At 44.3% G+C, this 24652-nt stretch overlaps 1 protein-coding gene across 4 annotated transcripts in view; it reads right to left on the bottom strand.

Annotated features, from left to right (window-relative positions):
• The window catches only part of GLI3 (GLI family zinc finger 3), a 206573-nt gene extending 185033 nt beyond the window's left edge, over window positions 1-21540 (bottom strand). For 2 of the 4 annotated variants that reach the window (XM_030488466.1, XM_030488484.1), the window contains exons 1-2: window positions 21174-21540; window positions 6554-6716 (exon numbers count right to left, since the gene is read on the bottom strand). In XM_030488466.1, the coding sequence (XP_030344326.1) occupies window positions 6554-6677 (124 nt within the window). In that variant the 5' untranslated portion in view covers window positions 6678-6716; window positions 21174-21540. Of the gene's footprint in view, window positions 1-6553; window positions 6769-21173 lie in introns of those variants that run through there. The other 2 variants (XM_030488502.1, XM_030488477.1) reach the window with 2 other exon arrangements.
• Between the last annotated feature and the right edge of the window lie 3112 nt (window positions 21541-24652).

Genomic DNA, 24652 nt, shown 5'->3' with positions numbered 1-24652 from the left:
GCAAGGGGATGCAGGAGGATTGACGTTTAATATCCCTTATGCTATTAACCACTGCAGGGAGGGGAGAGAAGGGGGGAAAAAGGAGGGAAACCTCAGGAGAATTAATGAAGCAATACTGTATTGAACTTGCAGATCACTGGGTTTGGAGCAGGGTGAGGCTCAGGAACACTAGAAAATAGCATCAGGCAGAATGAGTTATTACAGGCTACAGTAAACCCTAACTTGATGACTGAAATTTTATTAGGAAGCATAAAGGACCATGGGTGCATTGCTGGGAATGAACATGTATTTAATCAGTTACTCACATCAGATTACGATATCCCAAGACATGCAGTCCCCACTTCATTACAACCTCCAATACTTTTGCTTCCAATACTTCCAAGCATTAGGACTGCCTATCCTCCCCAAGGATGGGTTACCTTATTGTGGTTTATCCTCTTAGGATCTGACCACAACTATTTAGAACAGAAGAGTACACAAAACCTTACGAGTTCAGGTCTTTGCCTTTAGTCTTCTGCACTACCAGACGTGACCATTCTACCCTTCCTTTTCATGCTGCTGTATGCCGCTGTTACAGATAGAGCATTACTCGCTGAAAAACAAAGCCCTCAGAAAAACCTATACATTGAAGTCATCCCTTCCAATATCTAATACTACACTATGTTGTTTCCTCCTTGACCTGAAAATGAGAAGTGAAGAGGGCCCCTCCATTCCCTTTGAATTTAGGAGGGCATCTCCTGATCACTTTGAGAATCAGGTCTCATATAATCAACTCGGGACTCAATTTGCAGGCCACTAAAATAGTACAGGCAGTGTTTCTTGATACCTAACAACCTCTTTTGAACCCTGACCTCTCAGTGGGACCCTGAACACATCAGTCCAACGAAGGGGGCCAAAAATGGGTATTATGATTAACACCTATTTTATGGTGAGCTTGAAAGCAAGCAGCAGGACAAGTAACCAACTGGAAGTTTAAACAGGAAATGTGATTCTTATGGGGTTGCAGACTGCTGAATACTTCCCTCATTCAACCCTGAGAGAACTAATAGGAAGAAAAAAAACCAAAAAGGAGACCCAGATGAAGCTGCCCCTTCTTCTGAAAGAATCAAAGTGGATGCCTGAACTTCCTCTCATTTATTCATCTATCAAGCTTGGTTTTAAGTTACCTCATCATTAAGATAATAATTTCTGCTTTCTATTGCTTTAAAGTATGTTCTCAATAACTATCTGACTCTGATAAAGTCAGTCAAGTCCACAACATACATACGTTTATAATTAGCTTATTTTTTTTAAGGCAGACTAATAGGTTAATAAGAAATATCAGATTACACTGGAACAAGCTCACGGGTCAAAAACTAGACAAAACACATCAAACTGAAAATAAGTGCTTGCCTGTCAGGCACTGAAGGAGTCCCTATACAATAACTGCATTGTTTTAAAGCAACATTAAAAACATCAGTTTAGAGCCAAAATATGCATAAGAGGAAAGCATTTTAGTCACTGACAAAATTCACAAGCCAAACGGTCGATAACCAAGGTTGAACACAGTATTACACTCTCCTAATGCTCTCCAAGCAGTGCTGCAAAGTGCAGCTTTGCCTTGTGAAAGTATTAATTCAGCCCTCACAGAAATACCTGGTACTTTTTGGAAAATAAAGCAAAAAATTAATTGTATCTATGCTTCACATCCAGTGAAAAAACTAAACTGCCTTTAGCTGAGGGTTGTGTTAGGTTAGCAGGAGGTTTTTGGCCAATACCTCTTAGGAAGTACTCTGACAATAAACCTGATTCACCTAACAAAGCAGAGTGTAGACTGGAAGCAGGCAGCCTGGTAAAGCATTAAGGCAACCACCTAATTGTGAGCATGCAAATGCCCACATTAGGGAGATTCCTGTGCCTACAACGAGGTGTTCACTTGAGTACTTGCTGGGCTGGAGCTCACGGCTTTACTGCAGCGCTGGGACTGGGGAGGGCTGGTGACTCCCAGTGCTGGGGTGCAGGAGGGCAGTGCACCAACAGCAGCCTGGCAAGGCAGGTTTCATGTCTTTCAAAACCAGGCAAAGGCACAGAACTGATTTTAATCAGTTTATCAATGGATTGATGGCAGCTCTAGGAAGAAGGACTTTGGGGTGTTGATTAACAAGAAGCTCAACGTGAGCCAGCAGTGTGGGCTTCAGCCCAGAAACCAACCGTGTGCTGGGCTGCATCAAAAGGAGCGTGAGCAGCAGGTTGAAGGAGGGGATTCTCCGCCTCTGCTCTGCTCTGGGGAGACCCCCCTGCAGTCCTGATCCAGCTCTGGGGCAACAGCACAAGAGGGACGTGGAGCTGTTGGAACGAGTCCAGAGGAGGCCATGGAGATGCTGCGAGGGCTGGAGCAGCTCTGCTCTGGAGCCAGGCTGAGAGAGCTGGGCTGGGGCAGCCTGGAGAAGAGAAGGCTCCTCAAGGGGACAGCTTACACCAGCTCCCAGCGTCTTTGAGCAACTTGGTATAGCGGAAGATGTCCCTCCCCATGAGGGGTTGGAACTGGATGAGCTTTAAGGTCCCTTCCAACCCAAACTAGTCTGTGATTCTATGTTCAATGGATACTTCTACCTAGAAAGCCATTCCTTGCACAACTTGATAGAAACCTCTGTGCACATGCAGCAGCTTTCTGGTTGATGACCTACATCCACGTGCTGAGATGGAAGGGAACTGGGTCTTACTGCTTTGATGCCAGAAAACTGGCAGGGATGCATGTGTGAGAAGACAAGGCCTGATAACACAGCACCGGGGCAGCAAGGTGGGCCAGGACACTGGCTTCATTACTCCAGTGTCATACCAATAACACGGCCATGACATAAACACTGTATTTATTTGTTGATGTTACTACTTTGCCAAAGCAGATCAGCCTGAAACTATCAAATCACATGAGACACAAAAGTAAGTTAACTTCATACCCTAGCACGAACTTCTTATTCATACAGCCTTTGGTGAGTTAGCATCTCCATTAGCAGTTTTCTTTAGCAGTTTCCCCTCCCTTGCCTATAAGCCTAGCAGTAAATACAGGAGTCCAACAGAGGAGTAAAAGGAACAATTTGCAAAGAAATGTATCTTAGTAAACTGTACTCTGGTTGAGAGACACAAAATGAAACATAAAGGAGAAAAAAATCCAAAGTCTGCAAAAATTAATTCAAAACAAAGCAAGAGTGGTCCCGAGTTACAAAGTCTCACTGGGGATCAAACTGCACCAAAGGGTTTTGTTAGTTACTTACAAATTAGGATTCTTTATTTTGTTTTTGACTTTTTTGGTCACACGTATTTTGAAATAAGTTTTTATTTGCTCCAGCACTAAGACCTTCCCCGCATGTGTCAGCCTGGAGCACGTTTTAATGGCTTAGTTATAAATCCCTGAAATTAGGGGTTTATAATGGAAATGCTGGAAAGCCCTTATCTAACACAGTGCAAGCATCTTAGCAATAAAGTCAGAGTTTGCAGCTAGGTGAGTGCAGCAGAAGTCTTGTTTGTATGTAAGTGATGGCAGGAACTCAGCAGAAGTGGCTGACATGTAAACTGCAGCCCATGCTTATTATTTCAGCCTACAGGACAGCTGGTACCTTCCACGGGGCACCCTCAAGTCTGGGCCTCATTAACTTGCACTGTGTAGTAAGGGTTAACACATGAGCTCCTTCCCTGGTCATCTTTCCCACTTCCTTTCCCTTGCACTCAGGTTTACATCAGGCTTTTCAAGAAGTTTCAATCATACAATGTGCAAACAGTTTGCACATCGTATGATTGAAAAGTTTTGCACTCTCAATATTCATTTTAATACAGATTCTACTACGGGGCGTGTTACTCACTTTTGGAAGCTGTTGAAACAATGGCAGTTTCTTTGTTTCTTCATGATTTATAGCTTTGCATAAAACCCATAACTAACAGCTTTCAATCTATTTCTGATCCAAGTTCTGACTCCTTCAGAAGACAGCAGAGCTACTGACAAAATACCAGCTTCCACATCACACCTCAGACAGCTGTCACTCAAGCACACATTCCCCTGCAAACTTTGCCAATTAATGTGTTGTCCAGATGAAGAGAAGCACTGATATTAGACATGCTTATGAGGTGACACTGGTATGATAGGCAGATGTTGTTCTGCGATGACAGCAGTCTTCTGACAAAACCAGCAAGGATCGTTCTGTCTTTTTGTTATTTTTAAGGGTACCTTACCTTGTTTAACAAGAGCATTCAAATGCAAATCACAACCATTTAACATTACCACAGCCCTCTGCAAGAGAGAGGCACTGAATCAACAAAAGCTGCATGTTTTGTAGGAGTGGTGTCTTATATCAACTGATGATGTTCCCGTAGTAATACTCATTCCAGCATTAAAGAGCGAAAGATGCAAATGCCATGAGAGCTCAACTTTCATGCAAATTGGCCCTTGCAACCAAAATTCATTATCATGACAATCACATGGGCGAGAGGCAAAACTTTAAAACATTGCAACAGTAAAACTCATGTTTAAGTTCTGAAGTTTTGGTATTGGTATTTGTTTTGGTACATGCTCCATGGAGGACACTTTTCATATGCAGGAAAGAGTGGAATTTTTTATCCCTTTGAAGCTCAACCCTGTATCTCTGGAAAGCTGTTTGCTTGGTTATACGTGAAGGTAGATTAGAAATATAAACCATGGTGATCCTGGTGACTTCCCTAAATACAAAGACTAACAAGACCAACCATTACCCACTGAAAACAAAGGTCACTGTCATCACCTTAACCAAAGGAAGCCTCGGGCCCCAGGATGTGTACTACATTAACATCCCATTCTGTTAACAGAAGACAATTCCAGTGACAAAGATTTCTAGTCATTCATCAAACCTAGTATCATTCCAGCTCTTGGGAGTTTGATGTCCCTAACATGCAGTAATACACCACCTAGATGAAGCGGGCAGTTAAGAACTAGTATTACCATTAAAGCTGATAAGTAGAATAAAGTGAGAAGATTACCTGACTGCATGCTAAATCTACACCAGAATTAGGCAAAACCATCCTGAAGGCTTTATTTTTAGCCCTCTCTATCTAAATGTTTAACGATAACGTTAAAGCTAGCCCAAGCAGCCAGAGGTACGTGCCAGTATCCAGTTTGAGCACGCACCCCTGACACATCAAAGCATACACATGTGTGTTAAAGTGTGCATCTGTTTGAAAAGTTGGGCCAATGTGGAAAATCCTGTTATCAAAAAAAATACCATGGGGAGCTCTTCAGCTAATGCAAACCACTGTAATTCTATTGACAGCAATGGATCTGTGCTGACTTACACCAGCTGAGGATCCAATTTCATATGCCTTAGAAAACTGATGCAACTTTTTCCATAGCTGCTCAAGAGTTTCTATGCTCTCGTGGGGACCAACTCCAACTAGCAGCTCAGCAAGTGCTGAGTTTGCTTTGAATCTGAAGTCCAGTCACACAGAAGGATACTGGGACATGTGCCATCTAATTTTTACTGACCCACAGAGATTCCCCTTTAGAATGGCTGCAGGATTCAGGTATTTTCTGCTTTAGTCTAGTGGGAGATGCATGTTTCTTCGTGAAAGCAGAAACCCTTATTCAAGATATCAAAGTGAGAACCTGACCGGGACCACAAGCCCAGATGAGTGAGCACGGTGGAAGCAGAAAGGGTGAGCAGAAAACGTTTTGCCAGGAATACTCCAAATATGCATAAAGACATCTTCCATTTTTAGCCACTATTACACTGATTTGTAAAAAAACAACAGTTATCTGCAGCTATCCAAAATCCACAGGTCTAAACTCTACCCAAGCCTTTTCAAGCGGTTTTCTTTCCTAATGCAAAGGGAATTTTGCATTAGTAGGGACCACTGCACTCAGCCCTCTTACACTGAACAATGAAAGGGCCTGCGCTGGGATTACACACTCTCAGGGAGGCAGAGAATACGTAGAATTGTCAAGTGAGGTAATCTCTAGGGAGAATTAAGCAAACTATCCCAGTTTTGCAAATCTACAAGCTGTACATGCACAACTCTGAAGTGAATTCACAGGAGGACACACTTTTAGCATGATGGTATGTCCCTGGCCATTAAAGAGCTTTGGGGGGTGGGAGCAGCCCTTTGCAAGGAACAAGTTTATTTGCAAAAGAAGAGAAGAAGAAAAAAAAAAAAACCCTGCCATTAATTTTGACAGAGCTACTTCTGTCTCTTTTGTAATAACTAATTATCTAAGTAGTGTAAGAGATTTCAATGGCCAAATGAAAAGCACTCCCAAGCCCTGCCAGGCTAATCAAGACAATTTCCAAAACGCCAAAAAACAGGAACTTCCTATAATAAATAACTTAGCACATTTACATCTCAAATTAGAACATCTGGAAGAAAAAGACTATGCATGATGCCAGAACAGGCCTTATTGTATCCTACCACTTTCCACCACCCCCCCTTGTTCATTTTCTTCAGCCTTTCCTTAGAACAAACACTGATCCAGGTGCAAATGCTCAATTCACAAGGAATGCAGTGAACATAAAATTACTGTAGGTTTGGCTGCTAGTAAATCCCTGCTGTTACTCACCATTGGAAGTTGTGCTGGAGGCAACAGCTTTCTCACTGACATCTGTTCGACTGGAGCATTTCACGATGGAATTCTCCACTTTTTTCTTCTCCGTCGTGGCAGAGCTATGGGACTGCGCCTCCATGATGACTTCTCATTACTTCAGCTCTCCTTGTACTAATACCTGAATGAAACAAGCGAGTCATATACTTTAAATACTAGTCGAAAGCTTAGCCCAAAACCTCTCACACCTCTCACCTCTGCAGAAGAGTCTGCAGCACAACCGAATTAACAGTCCACAAGCCATTTATGAATGCCCGTCCAATCATGTTTGCATGCATAAATTCCTAATGGATCCAGGGGGAAAAAGCCACTGTTTTTCTCCTATGTCCAGAGCACTTCAGAACAACGCAAAAGAAATCACGACAGCCCTTCGTGTTGACTATAGAAGCCAAATATTTAAATTTCAACATTCACGCTATCTGAACACACTGCAGCAAGAATTATCCTGTCTATCTCTACACCTTGTCCTACTCGTGTAAACATCTCTCTCTTTGTTTGTTCAGAAATCTAACTCAAACAAAAGTGCATTGGAGGAACACCCTGAAAACCACAGGGAAAGGCAAATATTATTGCTAGTGGCAGATAACGAGATCACTTTCTTTTGCATGAAAATGCTGAAAATGGAAAACTCTGCAGAGGTGTGTGTCTGGTTTCTCTGTTTTTCACTGGTTTTCTCAGTGCCATCTCCAGTGATCCACTCATTTTATTCCTGCAGATCACTTCTCCTTCATCTCAGAGCTTTTACATTCCTGACATAAGCCCCAGAAGCCTACAAGTTCCTAAAGGGTAACAGTGAATCCACACCAGGCCCCAGGCCTGCAGGGACCCTGGGCTGTGAAGAACACAGGCATCTCCAAGCACTGGTCTGCAGCTTAAGTAGATGCACGCCAGCCAAGTAAAGTAAGTTTTACATAAGCCCTCAATATTCAGCACACACCATGCTTAGAACCAACGTACCTGGGTACTTTGGGAGTTTGAACACGATCCTATGCAACAACACAGGATATTAAATAAATATTAATAAAAATATATTAAATAAAGAGTTTTGAGCTCCCAGCAGCACTGCAGTCATTAGCTCCAGGGGTCTGAAACGGAAGGAAGTCGCACTGTTCTAGAACAACATTTTAATGAAATAAACAACCAAAGGCTTCAAAACAAGCCACAAAGTAAACTCTAATGAAGTGTAATTACATTAGCAACCTGTTTCCCCAATTCTGACAGGCCAAAACCAAAAAACAACGAAAAAAACAAACCCCAAAACAGGCTACAAAGCCAATTCATCACAAACACAGCTGTCTAGTAAACCTTCCCCATCTCACCTCCCTAGGAGGAGTTCTTTTTAATAGCACAATAAAGCACTCCAAAGCCTCACTGTTATACAGTAGGGATCAAAGAAGAGCCCAATCACTAAATGAACCATTATTTAGCCAGGCAGGTCAGCCAGGGAATTGGACTAGATACCAGAGACTCTCTGCCACTGACCTACCAGTCTAACCTTCGGAGAGGTATTTTAATTCCCTTCAGTTTCCTTCTTGCTAAACTCAGCAATAACAAAGCCATGGCAGAGTATTTCTAAGAGTACTTTCAAGATCTGCCTCTGAAAGTGCTACAAACATCACTGTCACCTATGGTAAATCTACATCAGAATTAGGCAAAAACATCCTGAAGGATGTTTTCACCTATGAAACGACTTCCTAGCAGAACATAAAGGGGAATGTCAGGTGTCTTCAAACAGGAAACTGGAGAAGTCTAACACCACTCAACTTCCAGCAGCCCTCACGTGTACCCAGCAATGTACAGACCGCACTGAGGAGACACCTCACATGAGCTTTGTAGTAAGCAGCACCTTTCCAAATTTCTCAGATGCTTTCTCCCCCTTTTCCCTTGCATGTCTCATCCTCAGCCTTGGTCAGCTGTCATGTGTATCAGGCTTCTCAGTCCCTTGCATTAGCAGAAGCTGGGGAGAAGCTGCCAAGCTGTTGACCCCATACTGACAGGAACATGCTTGTTTTCTCTGTACAGCCCTGGCCACATAAGCACCAACATTTGCCTCTACCCAGCCTCCAGCCACTGCATGAGCGAGTCCTGCAGTGTACCCTCTTGTGCTCTGACTACCCTCCTTTGAGTTATTTAATATTAGAAGGAGTAACTTTCTGTGCTGTCTCAGAAGGAATTTAAAAAGCTACGTATTTTCAGTTGTGGTTATTTTTCTTGTTTTGCCTTCTATGGCTGCTCTACATCAGGCAGCATCTTCGTTTACATCAAAGAGTTTGACTTTGAGAGCTTGGAAGGGGAAGCTGCACAACTTGTCCCCCATTTTTTTCTCTCCTCAGTTCACAATCCCATTTCTTCTAGCTGTAAGCCATGAAAAGAAACCATCATGCTCCCTACTCAGCTAGAAATGAAGAAGCCACACACTCTGTCCCTGTTCCACAAGGCCAGTGGAGTGGCATGAAACTGGATTTCCATGAACTTCACCATGGATTTGGGCAAAGATCACAAAAATGATGACAGGTATCTACAGCAGCTCCATATCTGTGCAGGTTGGAGCAAGGAGCCCTCGCTTATCCTCACCTCCTTCCCCTTTCCACCCTGCAAGGACAGGACCTCCAGGACAATCTGATGCTACCACTGCTCAGAAAAGAAGAAGATGAAGGTACTGTAAGGAGTTAACACAGCTTTGATCTGCAATTCCAGAGCTTGCTCAGACTGGCATCCATCCATTCTCTGCTATTTTTTTCTTTCCCCAGCAGCCTACCAATGAGATGTTTCTGGTGCTTCGGGGTTTTTTCTTTAATGTAAGGAAGACTAGCAGACATAATTCCATATTTCCCACTGCTCCCTATCGCGTTCCTGGTTTATGCTACCTTGTGTGGACAATGGCACAGAAGAGAGACCTAAAGTAGTGCTTAAAGTGAATTTTTGGTCATAAAATTGCAGAATTGGCCACGAGCTAACATAAACATCTGCTCTTGGTACCTGCTCTGGTTCATGTCTGCTTAGTTTACACCCAGAAGCCTGCTTTTATTCACAGCAGCATGGAAGAGGGAACACTGCAAGAGTGAACTTTCTTACTCAGCTCTCGCCCCACGGCATGAGGCAGTGGCCCTGCAGATGTTTCCTCCCATGCCTGCCTTCCTCCACTCCCAACCCACATGCACGTGTGGCAAAGGCGTCTTGAGAGCATTCCAGCAGCTCCAGTTACACTCCAGTGCCCTATCAGATACATGGTGGTATGCATGGCTGGGAAAGTAAGGAAAGCCAGGAGAGATGGCAGGACTAGTAACTCGAGGTATGCATTTTGATATGTTTTGCCAAGCATGCCCGACACGGAAGCAGTCAACTGGAAATCAATATGGTGACCCAAAAATCTCTTCTTCTCCTGAAGATGAATGGAAGCCCAAGCTGAAAACACAAACCAGACACACGTCTTCTAGAATCCCAGACTGGTTTGGGTTGGAAGGGACCTTAAAGCTCATCCAGTCCCAACGCCCTGCCACGGGCAGGGACACCTTCCACTAGAGCAGGTTGCTCCAAGCCCCTGTGTCCAACCTGGCCTTGAACACTGCCAGGGATGGGGCAGCCACAGCTTCTCTGGGCACCCTGTGCCAGCGCCTCAGCACCCTCACAGGGAAGAACTTCTGCCTAATGGTCTAACCTCAATCTCCCCTCTTTCAGCTTAAAGCCGTTCCCCCTTGTCCTGTCCCTGCGCACCCTTGCAAAAGCCCCTCTCCAGATTTCTTGTGTGAAGATTTCTTCCCACTGGCTGCTAATGCCTATCAAAAAGCATTCTGAAAACCAGCCAGCCTGACATCATCTTCACATTAAAACGCAAGTTGGTTTACATCATGGCTCTGCCCAGTGTGTGGGTCAGTGAGTTCCCTGTTCCTGCACCAGTCCTGAGACAATATGGATCTATTCTGCAGCAAGGAGCTCTGCTTTCAACAAACCAGAAAGCTAGCTTCTGTTGGCTATCCAGCATCTCCATGTGCATATGAATGGCAAGAAAATGCTATAACAGTATATGGGCTAAAGCCTGAACTTTCATAGGTAAATAGAGGGATAAACATTCCTTCCTGAAAGCAAACATTCATGGCTTTTTCCCATTCAACCATGCTTGAACCTTTTGTAATTTCCCTAAAGCCTGAACCCACTGCACAATCAATTCCAGATCCCCATTTTAAACCTAATCCCTCTCAAAACGGCAACCTGCCTGCAGGTGTGTCTCTCCTTTTCAAATCATAAACGTAAACTTTTTCCCAATTGCATATTACATTGGAGGAATTTTAGGAACAAGCTACTGGAATGAAGTAGTTCAATGAGGAAAACTGCCTCTTTTAAAAGGAATGTCAACAAATGACAATATGTTGGGAGATGTGTTTCAAACAAAAAGAATCTCTCAAGCAATTCGAAATTATATAATTCCTGGTCTTTACATATGCTGGTCATAAAACTGTGCCTCTCGCTAGTAAAAATAATCATATTCATATACTGGGGAGGGAAAAAAGCCATCTTTTTCTTCATTTACTCCCAGTGCCAACTCACTGAAAGCAGTGGAGCAAGCCTCTGCCTGAGAGAGCAGGAAACATGACCCTTTCTGAACATACACTTCGATTCTCTACGAATCCTCAGGCCTGTGCTCCTCCTCTCTGAATTACTTTTTAAAATCAGTGCATTTATATTGCATATGTTAGTTTTAAAGACCAGATCATGCAAACCTTTATTCATAGGAATAGGCTCACTGACTTCAAGAAGACTATTAGCTTCAGCCTAAGTGCTTGGGCAGGAAACATCACCTAAAATTCTCAATTTGCAGATTAGACTGGTTTATGTTTTCTGCTAACTTGAACCTTTTTCTGCCTTTATTTGGTTTGGTTATTTTGTTGGGGTTTTTTTGGGTTTTTTGGGTTTTTTTCTGAGGTGATATATTTTAATGCGTTGGATTTAAAAAAACCCTAAAAGCCCCTTTCCCTGTTTCATTCGATGCTGCTGTAGTTGTATTCAATTCATTAACAAGTGGTTTGCATCCGCTGAGAAGAGCTGTCTGAAATAGCAGTGTCACAGCATTCATCATCATTACATCAGCAGTAGGGAAGTTCATACTGATTGCTATCAGCAACCAGAGTGCCCCAATCAGCGTGCAAGCAAACATAGCATGTTTAATTTCTCAGAAATTACACTGGGTAGTTAGGGTGCTCATAGGTACTACTTTGATCCACGCTACTGGAAGCAGTCTTTGGGGATACAATACATCTTGAGCAGCACAACTGTATGAAAGTGAAAACCACAAGGGGAGGCATGAAGAACAATCAGGAAATTACAGTCTCTCTCAACCATAAAGGACCCTTTATCAATTTTATCAAAACCGGTTACACCGTTCCTTGGGATTATTTAAGGATAAAAAAAGGCGTCTTGTTCAGATACATTCAAATGCAAAATTTACATGAGACAATCTTATGCTATTATATGGAAGCTATTTCACACTGATTTATACAGACTTGATGCGGGTACATTTAACTTCCAAAACCCACCTAGATTTCAGCATCGCTTCCCATCAAACCTGCTGGCAAAGCTGCACTGACAAAGTTACCCCTGACAGCACGTGTTGAAAAATACACATTTTAAGGAATATCTTCCAGTTGCTACGTTAACCTCTTGGTTCACCTCACCAGCTTTAGAACAGCTATAGGAACTAACATGAATCCCAGACAGTTTTTAAACAGTTCTCTCTTTTCTCAGTTCTTTGTAAGCTAGACCTGATTTCTGCAATCCCCCATTAACGACTCCTGGGCAAATTTTGTTCAGATTCTTCCCTGTTGAGACAACTGGGCACTGTAAGACTAAGACCCATATAATTACCACAAATAATAGTCTCATATCCACTACACATAAAACCACAACAAACCATTAATAAGCTAGGGGAAAAAAGGTATCTTATACTTGGCAATCCTTATCTCTGTTTAAATTATATGCATGATCTATAAATGCACTAGTGGCTAACTGCATACTCCTAAATCAGTTTTGAAATGCAAAGTAAAATTAGAAAGAAAGGAAAAAGCACAAAATAGCAGCACAAACCCAACAGAATCAGATAGCTGGATTTGTTGCTTGAAATTAAAAAAATACCCCAAGTTATAGGGCACCACATGTATTAATATAATCTTTCCAAATTCATTACTATCTGCTGTCTTTTCCTGTGTTCCATTCCTTTGATTTGTCCCCTCCACCCCCATAAAGAATGAAAAACAACTAGACCTAAAGCCTGGTTAATGATGATCTGATCTGTTCCTGATAGGTTAAATAGCTTGTGGCAACAATAATGCAGGATCACAAACACAAAGGCAATCAGCTAGGCAAAGCAGTGCTATTAGCATCCTCGTGATTAAGATCCTAAGTGAGAAACTCTTCTATGGCATACACCGAACTACTGATCAAGTGTAACAATTGCTCGGCTCCGCAGGAATTACATTTGCTTACATCTTTCTGCTGCAGATAAACGGGATTACCAAAAGTTCTGAAAATATTTAAAACACACACATAGAGTAGGATCAATAAGTGGCACTTTCTACAGAGGCAGCACCTCAGTAGGTTTTAACACACATCACCCGCATACTCTTACAAGTAGATTATCTCTACTTTTGTTACAGGATTTAGAAAGCTGTTAAGCATAACCCCAATTAAATGTTTTTACTATTACTTCAACAGATTAAACTCTGTATCTAAATAAAACAGGTTTCCGCCAGGAAAGAAGTGATTCATAGTTCCTTACCCAGTAAACAGAATTTAATGGATAAAAACACTAAAGGATTCAGGTCAAACCATTCCCTATCCAACCAGTTCACCCCTCACAGAAGTTGTTTGGGTACATGCAACACAATGCTGAGGGATACGAGCCAGAACTTACAACACATCTTAGTGGCCTTACATTTCAGATACGATGCCCCCTCTCAGGTAAAAATTCATAATCCATTCATTATCCAAGAGTCTTTACAGAAAGCAATAGAACTTTAAAATAAATCACAGAAAGAACCCACAACCAAACCCAAACAAACAAAAACCAGGTCATTAACTCTGCATCTAAGCATTTGTTATTGTAATCACAGGGGCTTGGGTTTCTTTATTCCTCATTTTGACTCTCTTACAAGCTATCTACATACAGACAACGGAAAGAACAAAGATTAGTTCTTAAAAAAACAGAAAGTGCCAAGTATTTTTCAAGTCTCCAAATCTGTAAATGTGTTTGGGGAGGGGGGTGGGTTCAAAACCAGTAATGCACTTACCCTTAAGAAATTAGAACTCCTGCCAATTAACCTGCCTAAAATTGCTAGAAAATTCAGAGTAAGCTCTGTTACTGCTTGTTTTGCAATCCTACATGTTCTTGTGCTTCAAAGTCTGCAGCAGGAAAAACTCTAACAATTATGTCAAAGTAAGATTAGCTGTAAAAGAATTAGCACGGGGAGGAGGGAACGGGGGAATCTCCTGTGGACTTTACTGTTTGTAGCACTAGGTTGAAACGACTGGAGACACTTCAAACTTCCCTCAAGTTCCCTCAAACAAGCCCACACTTAGTTTTTGTCCCTATCTTTCTTCAGCAACACTAAATCCAAACCAAACTTAACAGCACACTGACATCCCTTCTGTAAAACACTAGTTTTATGAAACCTGAATTAGAAGATTCATGTGCTCAAGATTTGAAAGGACAGGAATACACAGAGAGGACAACCAGCAAGACCTGCTGTGTTGATAACAAATCCTATGACTTCTTCCACTGATACTGTTATTAGCCCTAGAACACTTCTGTTGATGATACAGGATGTTTTCCTCTTTCCCTCCTTGCCAGTTTGTCGACCAACAGCTTGGTAAAGCAAATTACAAACATCTGGAACGGGTGTGCTTTGCATCACCATTTATTTACTTCATCAAATAAGAAGTCACTACAACTGCCACGGAAAAATGCTGAAATATTCTAATTTAGAGCACCAAAGCTAAACGTGAATTCCAATGGCATGACCACTTTCTGCACACTTTGTGCTTTATCTCATCAATCCCAACAGATGAAAGTTTCCTTAGAATCAAAACTACATCTATATATCAATGTCAATCTATACAGGAACTGAGCTCAAGGAATAACATATTTAATATACATCTAATGCGTAGTGTTTCCAACTTATGATATGCAAATGAAAGAAGAAAAGACTGTATTCCATTTTTTACAATTAGCATTTTAAAACAAGATTAAAGGAATCAAGTAGAATGCTTCTGAAAGTGCCATGTTTTGATCACCAGTCCCACTCCTGGAAGCCTGTTTATCTCCTCAGCACACTCTCAGGTTAAGGGATGCCATCATCCAGAATTTCACATTCTAACCCAACACAGATGTTTTAACACGTAAAAGAGCTAGGAAAGCTCCATCTATCCAGGAAGAACTTCAAGTGTGAAAGGTACTTTATAAAACTTTATCTTCAGCTTTTACAGTTTACTTTAGGTTTTACACCTATCTCATCATAGCAGTAAAACTGCATCATGATTCCTTCACGTTTTTGTAACTTGACAAAATACAACAGCACAACCCTGAACTGCTGCTGTATAAATTACTTCCCAATCCACTATCCCTGCTCAAATAGGGTAACCATAGAATTACACAGCTGCCTTATTTTCCCAGAAAAAAAACATCCACAGTGAAGGGAAGAACACCAAACCACGTCCTGTTAGTTAAGAATCGGTAGTGCTAGGATTTCATTTTAATATACGCGGTTCGGAGCTGCAGACATTGTTCTGAAGTGACACTAACTCGATCTGTGTTCCTGACTATTCGGTTTCAGGTATTCATACATCTTATCTAAAGAAGGCTTCATTCTCTCGGCAGCTGGATGAAGTATTCTTTACACGCAGTTGGTTTTCTTGACATTAACAAGATTTGTATGTAAAGAAAACAGAGTATCATACGAAGCAGCAAATATAGTTGGGGGAGGTTCAGCTCTAAACCACCAAAAGGTTAGTTGGGTCCTTTAGCTCTGACCTAAATATCAGATACCAAAAAAATACAGCAGCATTTTGAGCATCATTAAAAAAAAAAAAAAAAAAAAAAAAAAAAGAAAAAAGGATTAATTGTCTTGGTAATCAGTGCAAAAAATAACTTGACATTCTTCAGCTAAGAAAATTATTCAAATCAGATCTCTTGGTAGTGGGTTCTGATATTATCAGTTCTGACAGCCAGCAACTATTTAGAGACAAACGCATTCTACCCCAATTAGTTCGCCCCTTGTTGCAATCTAAATAATCTTGCAGGCATTTTTAAGATCAATGTATTGTCTTGTTTCTTGTTTTGTTCTTAAAGAGAGAGAAACCAACTCTTCAGATCAGCAGCCAATTTAATACACTTTCAAGGTAATGCAGGTACAATTTATATGTAGAGCGTATACCACAACAAAACCACAGTATGATGCCAGCCTGATCTTTCAAGAAAGTTTTCCCCTAAATCTCTGCAGAAAGCAGCCTTGAAAGAAAGCAGGGATTAGAGAGAGCTGGAAGGTAGGGAGGGGACTTACCTCAAACCCAGCCAAGCGGAAATCAGAGCAGTAATTCTACAAGTCGGCAGAGTACACTTTTAGAGCTATAATGGTGTGAAGAAGTGCTGGGCAGCATTGCCTGGAGGCAGCACTAATACACTGCTGACTAATGACTGGGACATGCAGACAATGAATTTGGGGGTTGAAAACTAACAGAAACCGTGCAGTACCTTGACAAATGGGCTTTCAAAATTTCATTCACTGAATAACCTTTAAGCACAAAATTGGCTCAAGTTCTCTCGGGAATAACAGGACACATGTTGTTGGACAATAAGTATTTTCCTTTTTAATTAAAACTATTACACCGAATACATAAACACGATTACAGTGAATAAACCATAAGAGTTAACTACTGAGCAGCTAGAAAAGAAGACGGGACCCAGAATTTGAGGTGCAAACACCACTCCTTCAGAAGGGTCAACAAATCCCAGGGTTAACTACCTGATTCACTGAAATTCACCCTTGGCAGAATGGATTTTCCCTTCTTTGACACTTAAAGGAGAATGAGAACTTCAAAGGTATGTTTAATGAGCTGCTACAAATACAATTGGTTAAAAGAGGCTCAGAAATTATGTACTAAAAGCTGCATTGTGCTTAGAATTACAACTGAAAAAGTCTCGTTTTAAAGGGCCCAGTCAAAGTCAAGCCCCCATAAAACAAATCAAGCCTTGTGTAAACTTTGCAACCTTGTGTACTGACAAACACATTAAAACAACAGAATCCCTCTTTAAAGGAGCTCTTCTTTTTCAGTGCAACTCCACTTCCAATTTGAAAATGGCCATTTTGGCTATTTTTACAGACAGAATGAAATACCTAAAGTGTCTCTAAATTAACAAGTACCACTTGCCACAGACAGCATCGCCTTTAGCAGCTCCTAAAAACTTCAGAAAAGGATCTTAAAACAGGAAGCTTAGTGAGCTCATAAAACTGTTGTTGGAGCCAGGAACACATAGCATATTTAATCTGCAAACTGTGAGAGTCTACAATGATTTCAGCGAGATCTGAGGCATGCCCTCAAGGTTTGCTGGGATCTGGGATTAGGGAGTTGATAAGAACCCTCTACTGCCCATGGACATGTTTTTCTTCTGCAGTTAAACACAAATGCATAGAGACGTTTGACTGCTGCTTGGCGTTACTGCTCAAGTTATATAAAAGCTTTGCAGCTCCTTTTGCTGTCAATATATCAAAGTTTAAAAAAAAAATCATCAAAGTGTGAAATTTCATTTAAAGTCTGCCAGTCTACAGCTCTATTTCACAGACCTATCAAATAAAAGTAAAGATGAAAAATGCACTGAAAGAACTTGAAAAGTTTGCAGCGGCACCCATGCCCTATTTTTGTTTATTCTGTCTCATTTTATTTGATTTTAAAGTATAACAAATCAATTTCCTTATAAAAATGACAAAGTCTAAAGGGAGGACGTCTATAAAACCTATGGTTAGAAGACAACCTGAAATCATTATTACTGCTGAACCTTTTGTTGAATAAAAAGCTTCCTCTGTAGCCATTTTAGCATTTTAATTGCCTAACTGCAAGTTGGCAGAAAATTTCCTGCATCTTCCAAAACAATCAGAATGACTACAGAATGTGAGTGCCAGAAAAACTAAAGCCTTCTTCAAAGTATTCTTCAGCTAGGGATTTACAACAATTGCATAAAGCAGAAAAGCCTGACTTTTAAGGTAATCTACTATAGCCTAAAAGCATTAACATTCCATTACTAAGGTTTTCCTGAGGATTTCATGACTCGTTGATTCACTTTTCCTTCAAGTCTGCTTTTTCTTTGTACATTACTGTCTCCATACAGCTGAGTGCATGCAACACTGATCATTAAACTGCTTCCTTCCATAACTCCAAATAAATCCTGCTTTAATAACCATCAGATTCCTTATTTATCAGACAAAGATGACTAACTTTCCACTAACGCTCTGCAACATGAAAATATGCCATTCCTTCCTGGAGCATGCAGAATGAAATTCAAACATGCTACAGAGTGCAGGTAATGGAACAGCTTTCCCAAAAACGAGGCAGGAAGTGTAACTGAAACTTTTACGGGTCATTATCAAATGCACACATTTCTCTTGCTAAAAAATTAAGCAATCTGCAAGATGAACAAATTATGGTATCTCAAAACTTGAGCATTTTGCTTTCTCTAACACGGATTCCAAAATAAACAGAAATGATTTATAACCACCGATACTTTTAATTTCTTAGTTACAAAATGTTTTTTGCCTTTGAAAAGGCACACCACCATCTTTCACAGCTCAAGATTGCTTACAGCAGTAAAGGCTGCCTTGGCCACTGCACGCGTTCTCAAGCCAAAAACGTTACTCCACTCAAGCAGCAAAATGCAGGTGATGTCTTTGTTTCGTAGTACTTCCACAGAAACGCTTTGGAAAACAGCATGTCCTACTGAAAATCATGTGCAATTATCAGAATGCAAGAGTGCATTCATTCAGGCACCTTAAGCCATAGTTTTACTTCCACTGCTGCTTAGAAGGATATATATACACTGAGGGAGTCCTCTTCTTACTCATTCTTCTTACTCATTCAAAATCACATAATCCTGCTTTTAAAGAAATAATCCTCCCCCTTAAAATAGCCTTCTCTCATAGTTACTATTATTTATGTTTCTAGAATTGGGCTATCCACCAAACGGAAAGTATTTACATACTAGCTAGTTAAACCCAAACCTTCATTATATAAACAAGCTCTCAGGAGGCTGCACACAGTTTACATTGCTGAACTCATTCACCATTACTTTTAATCTATATTTCCTCAGCTGAAACACAGCAGTGCGGACACGGCGCTTTTTTTACATTTTCAGGTTTCTTTACTTTTAAAACACGGCATCCGTCTTCCTTCAAAATAATCATGACATATGTAATTAAGAAACTGTCAGATCATTATTAATTTTTAATAAAGGACCTAAATGAAATAATTATAGGAATCAATCAGACAGGCACCTTTCCAAATTACAATGCAACTGCACAAATACTCAAACTACTTAAGGCCAGTTCTTGCAGACTTCAATCCCTAATCTCGCTTAACACCACATCAAAACCAATGTTGCAACACAGAGAAACTTCGTGATTTCTCACTATCCCACCGACTTAAAACGGCTTCAGAGCAGATCCCTACACCCGTGCAGAAAAGAGTGCCAGCCGTGCCTGCTTAAAAACGCTTGTTGATTGAATCAGCCACGTTATCTCCAGGGCCCTGAAAAATTTCGCTTCCAAGTTTCTCTGTAGCCCGCACAAAAGGAATGAAGTCTGCACGCTGAAGCTTAAAAAAAAAAAAACCCATCACGTTTATTGAGCCTTGGAATGAAGCGGGAAGTAGCAGAGGCGCGACGGCGATGGGGGTTTTGCTGGGGGTTGCTACCTAATGCTCCTTTAGTGAAGCAGCCTCTAAAACGTGACCCTGTATATCAAACGGACAGCTATCCGTACCTTGGACTAAAGGGCTCTTTGAGATCCGTACAGTCCATCATTCCAAACTGAAGTGGCAGCTGGAAAATGTGGAACAGCTGGCAAGGAGCTGAGAGAAAACGTTTTACATAAATACATCTACATACAAACTGGCAGAAGGCCACGGACACCGTACCCACAGGACCGGACCAAAACTAAGCACCAGAGGGTTAAAACACAAAATTCGGGGAGGGTGATGGTGAGGCGAGGAGGGGGAAATTCCCGTTTTACCTTTTCACGTGGTGCGAGGCTGTGGGAGCGGGCGCTGGCGGAGGGGCGCGGGGCTTGTGTCAACACCCCGACTTTACGGGATAGCTCAAACCGCGGAGGATCCGCTCTCCTACCACCCTTCAAAGTTGCGCGGTGACGCGGGGCCGGCCTGGGGCGGCTCCAGCAGCTCCCCCGGGGGGCCGCTGCCCCCCGCCCCGCTCCGCTCCTCCCGCCTCAGCCCGGCCCGAGCTCCGCGGCTTGACCCGCTGCCAGCGGCGAGGCGCGGCACACAAAAAGGCGCGGGAAGCCCCCCACACCGAACCGCACCGCACCCGGCCGGGACGAGGCTGTGCCCTTCCCCTCAGCGAGCCGCCGGCATGGGGGGGACATACACACAACGGCGACCCCTCAGCCCCGCCAGATGTGACAGCGCCTTCTGCCCCGCTCCGCCCGCCTTTCCCCCGGCAAAGTTTGCGGCCGGCCTCCCGCCTCACGGGCGTGCGAACGCGCTCCGGGAGTAGTTGCTCGGAGATCGGGGGGGTGGTGGTGTGGATAAAAAAGGAGCTGCTGATCGCGAACCGGCGGGACGAGCCCGGGCAGTGCGGCCCGAGCGGGGGTTGCGCCCGCCGCTCCCCGCACCCTCCGCTCCCGCGCTCCCTGACAGCCATTTTGGGGGTTAGACACCTCGCTCCCCTCCAAAGTTAGGGAAGCGGGAAGGGGGGACCGGGAGCGGGGAAGGAGCGCTGGGAGAACGACAAGAAAGTGGCCCGGAGCAGAGCCCGGGGAACAAAGAACTTCTCGCCCAAGTGGGTACGTACCTGCCGCCGCTGCCGCCGAGCCCCCGCGCTGCCCATGGGCGAGGGCCGCTCCGCCGCCGCCGCCGCCTCCGAGGCTAGCGGGGCCGACTCCGGGTAGGGGGCACGGGACGCACAGACGGGACAGGGTCGGCGGAGCAGGGCCGGCGGGGGATTGTCGGTGGTTGTTTTCTCCCTGCCCGCGCCTCTGCCTCCGTGTTGGGGGGGTTTGTGTGTGCGAGTGTGTGCGGATCCGACATCAGTTCCAGTGATCTTGTAATCTGATCCCGTCTGACTCACCAGCACTGACTGACATTTCTGATTTGGTTCAACAAAAAGAGCGGGGGGGAGGAGGGAAACAACAAGAACAAGACGGGGAGCAAAGAAGAAAACACCCCCAAGTCCCCCCCGCCTGGCATCGAAGGGAAGCGGGGACCCCTCCGCCCCGTCCCGGCCCCGCCGCCGCCGCCGCCCGGCATTGTTTTGGCTCGGCGCAGGCACCGAAGGAAAGGGATAAACACATCGCGCCGAGATACTCACGTGTCGGAAAAGTTGTCCCTTCTGCTTCCCTCGCTCTCGCACACTCCTCTCCGCCGCCTCCTCCAAGTTTTACAGATGTTGCAGTGCTCCTCGCCGCCGCCGCCGCCGCCCCCTCCTCCTCCTCCTCCTCCTCCCAGCGCTGCCCTCTGGATCAGAGCAGGGGAAAGGCTCTTTAGGGATAACTCCCGACTCAAACACCCTCCGCTAAACTTTACCCCCTCCCTCCCCTTCCTTTAAGCTCCGCTCTCCTTTCCCCCACCACCACCCCTTCTCTCCGCCCGGTCGGGACGCGGCTGGCTGCTGCCCGGGCCCGGCGGGAAGCGGGGCCGGCTGCCGGGGGGAGGGCGGGCTGCACCCCGGGGTGCGGGTCGGGCCGCGGCCTGGCGGGCTGCGAGGCGCGCTCTCGGCATGACACCCCGCTCCCCCTTCCTCCTCCTCCTCCTCCTCCTCCCCGCCATCCCCCCGGCCCGGCCCGGCCCGGCCCGAGGGCGGCGACACCCCGCCCACCGCCGGCAGCAGCGCGGGGCCACGGCCGCCCCCCCCGGAGCGGCTCGGGTCGCGCTTCCTCCCGCTCCCTCTCCTCCTCCTCCTCCTCCTTCCCCGCTCCATCCTCCAGCTCAGCCGCGCTTCCCCGCGCACCGCTGCGTTGGACCCCGCTTTCCCCCAGCCCTGAGAGGGGTCGGGGCCTTCCCCACACCCCAAAAAATCAGGGGTTTTGGGGGGGGAAAACGTGCCCTCCGGGATGTGTTTTCGGTGCGTGCTGCGGCTGCTGGGTTCGCCTTTGCTGTGGCTGACTCCACTGACGGACTTCAAGGAAAGTTTCACCTAAGCCGTGTGACACTGAAAAATAGCGCTTTCGTGGAAAAAAAAAAGGCAAGCACCGGGGCGAGGGGAAGGCTGGCGGCGGTGCCTCCGCCGGCTCCTCCCGTCCCAGCCCCCAGACAGCCTCCCCAGCACCCCGCCCGGCTCCTCCGGCCTCCACCCTGCACAACAGGGCTCCATCTTCATCCCCATCCTCCCTGCGAGCGGGGCTCCCGCAGCAGCGCGCACCGTGCACTTCAGAAACAGCAGGAGCTAGGATGCCAAAACTTACTTGTTCCAATATGTCCATCCTTCGGGAAGTGATACATCCTGACAAGACACCTTGCCTTTTTTCTAGTCCCGCAGATTGCTCCCCTGATAATATAAAAAGTCTGAGAAACCATAAATGAATGTTACCACAAGCGTTTTCCATCAAGTCGAAAGGTGGGGCTGGCTCTTGGGAAAAGGGTATTATTTAAGTTGTTGCCATCACGACGTCAAATACTTCATATGCACCTTTGCTCATAACCTGGCTCACCGCAGAGCCAAGTAAAGATTTGTTACCCATGTAGATGATTTAGCAAGGTACCTAAGCTCAGGCTACCCTGAGCATTTGAGAAGTCCCACAAAAATCAGTGGTTCTTGAAGAAAGGCATGTCTGCTGATGGAAATGAAAGACTGACCTTTGATGCTGTGCGTTCCATAACGCTTCCCTTAGTCACGCCATTGAAAATGTCCATCTTATTACACAACAAAACCGCGGGTGTTTGTGGTTTGGGGTGACTCGGTGCATGAGGGTTTTTAGGAACAAACAGTAGGCAGTCTTATCTGACCCAAAGGCCACTTCAACCCAAACTTCCTCAGACTCGCTGGTGGTTTTTCACCTGGGAATCTCTGGGTGCAAAAGAGGTACCTTTGGAGAGGTGCCTGTAATTTATGGATGCCCCAGGCATGCTGTCTCCAAAGCACATTTTACAGCACCACATCAGTACACCTTGACTATCAGCAGAGACACAGTGGTCAGATGCTTTTGAGGTGAGTGACAGGCGCACATCATCCAACCTGCAATGCACACCCTGGCCGGCAGATCCCTGCCACCCAACTCCTGTGCCCTGTGCGGAGTTAACGGTGAGCACCGGGATGCAGCGGAAGGGATCACAGCCTGTGACCTGGTGCCGTGACTCCGTAACCGGCAATTTCACTGTGCACCGATGGGCAGATCTGCCCCTGCTCAGAATGAGCACCCCTTGACTGCCCAACCGGTAACGCCAGCGTGACATGGGGAGGAGGCATGTGCAACAGCAGGCTCTGAATACAGACATCAAGAGCTGATATTCTTCTTCGTCTTATATGACTTCCTTTTCCAGTCCTGTTTTCCTAGGACAATGTTAGCTGCTTCATATTAGGATAATAGTAATATGGTACCACACACGTTTTGGTTTAGATATGTGTGTGTACCGGGGGGGGGGGGGGGGGGGGGAGGATGGTGTACAGAATGTTTAGGCAAACCTAAACATTCCTTCAGAGGTGCCATTTAAGAGCGATATGATTCCTTCAGGGGTCCCTTCAGAGATGCATTTAAGAGCGATGTGATTCCTTCAGCCCACAATTCCCCTCTCTCCTTTTCAGCCTTTTGCCTATCCCTTCGTATTTTTGCAATCTTTTTTTTTTTTTCTTAAACTTAACTTTTTTTTCCCCCCTTTGCATAAAGCCCTTAAAAGTAACAGGGGAAATGAACCAACATACAAAACGTTACTTTCTGAAAGAAACAAATTAATGTGGAAAATCCTGTTTGTCTAACCATTTCTAATTCAGTATTGCTGATCTTAACATACTACTTTTAACGATACGTAGGGAAGATGTTCAAACAGGGGCAGGATTTTAAGCTGAGGGTGGCCCTTTCAAATCAGAACTTCCTATTTCCTGAGAGTTTGGACGTCTTGCCACATCATAAAACTGTATTTCATCTTTCTTTCTTTCTTTTTTTTAATTCTCATTCACACCAGCCCTGTTCAAGGTACACATTTCTGATTCAAGATAAAAAAGCCACTACACTTAACTCGCATCAAAATTAAGACAGACAAGAGATTTTAAAACTGAAGAGCAGACAGAATGCTTTGAGCTCTGCTTATGAGAAATAAAAAAGACTCCTGATGCATTTCTGAGCAGTGAAAGCCTTGAGAGAGGGGAAGCACAGAAACAACAACCAAGGTTTCTGCCTGTGCCCGTATGAATGGTCAAGCCGAGCAGAAAATAAAACCCGATGGAGAGTGGGTGACATTTGCCATTTGAAACGTATTGTAAATATTTCAGCACCTTGACAATGAAGCACGTAACAGAAGCTCAGAGCATCTAAGACCCTTCAGCTAAACAAAATGAAAATGGGCAGCTCTGTTTTGGGAGGTGCCTTTCTTAACGTCTTTCACGTCTGCTTCTGAGGAATCATACCTGAAAGACGCAATAGCAAGACAAAAACTATATATTAATAAAATGTAATGATTTTTCCACACATCTGGATTGCCCTCCAAGAGAAACTGACCTCTGAGACTTGCCTATGACGTTTCCCTGCAAATAGGAACTGGCTCTTGCAAAAGACCTGTTGGCCAGTGCCAAAACCCATTTCCCTGACAGAAGATACCACGACCACAGGATGTTTCTGCCATAAGTTATATCGCACA

The sequence above is a fragment of the Strigops habroptila genome, chromosome 1, assembly GCF_004027225.2.
Source record: "Strigops habroptila isolate Jane chromosome 1, bStrHab1.2.pri, whole genome shotgun sequence".
NCBI classification, from domain to species: domain Eukaryota; kingdom Metazoa; phylum Chordata; class Aves; order Psittaciformes; family Psittacidae; genus Strigops; species Strigops habroptila.
This window is presented reverse-complemented; position numbering and strand designations above follow the sequence as displayed.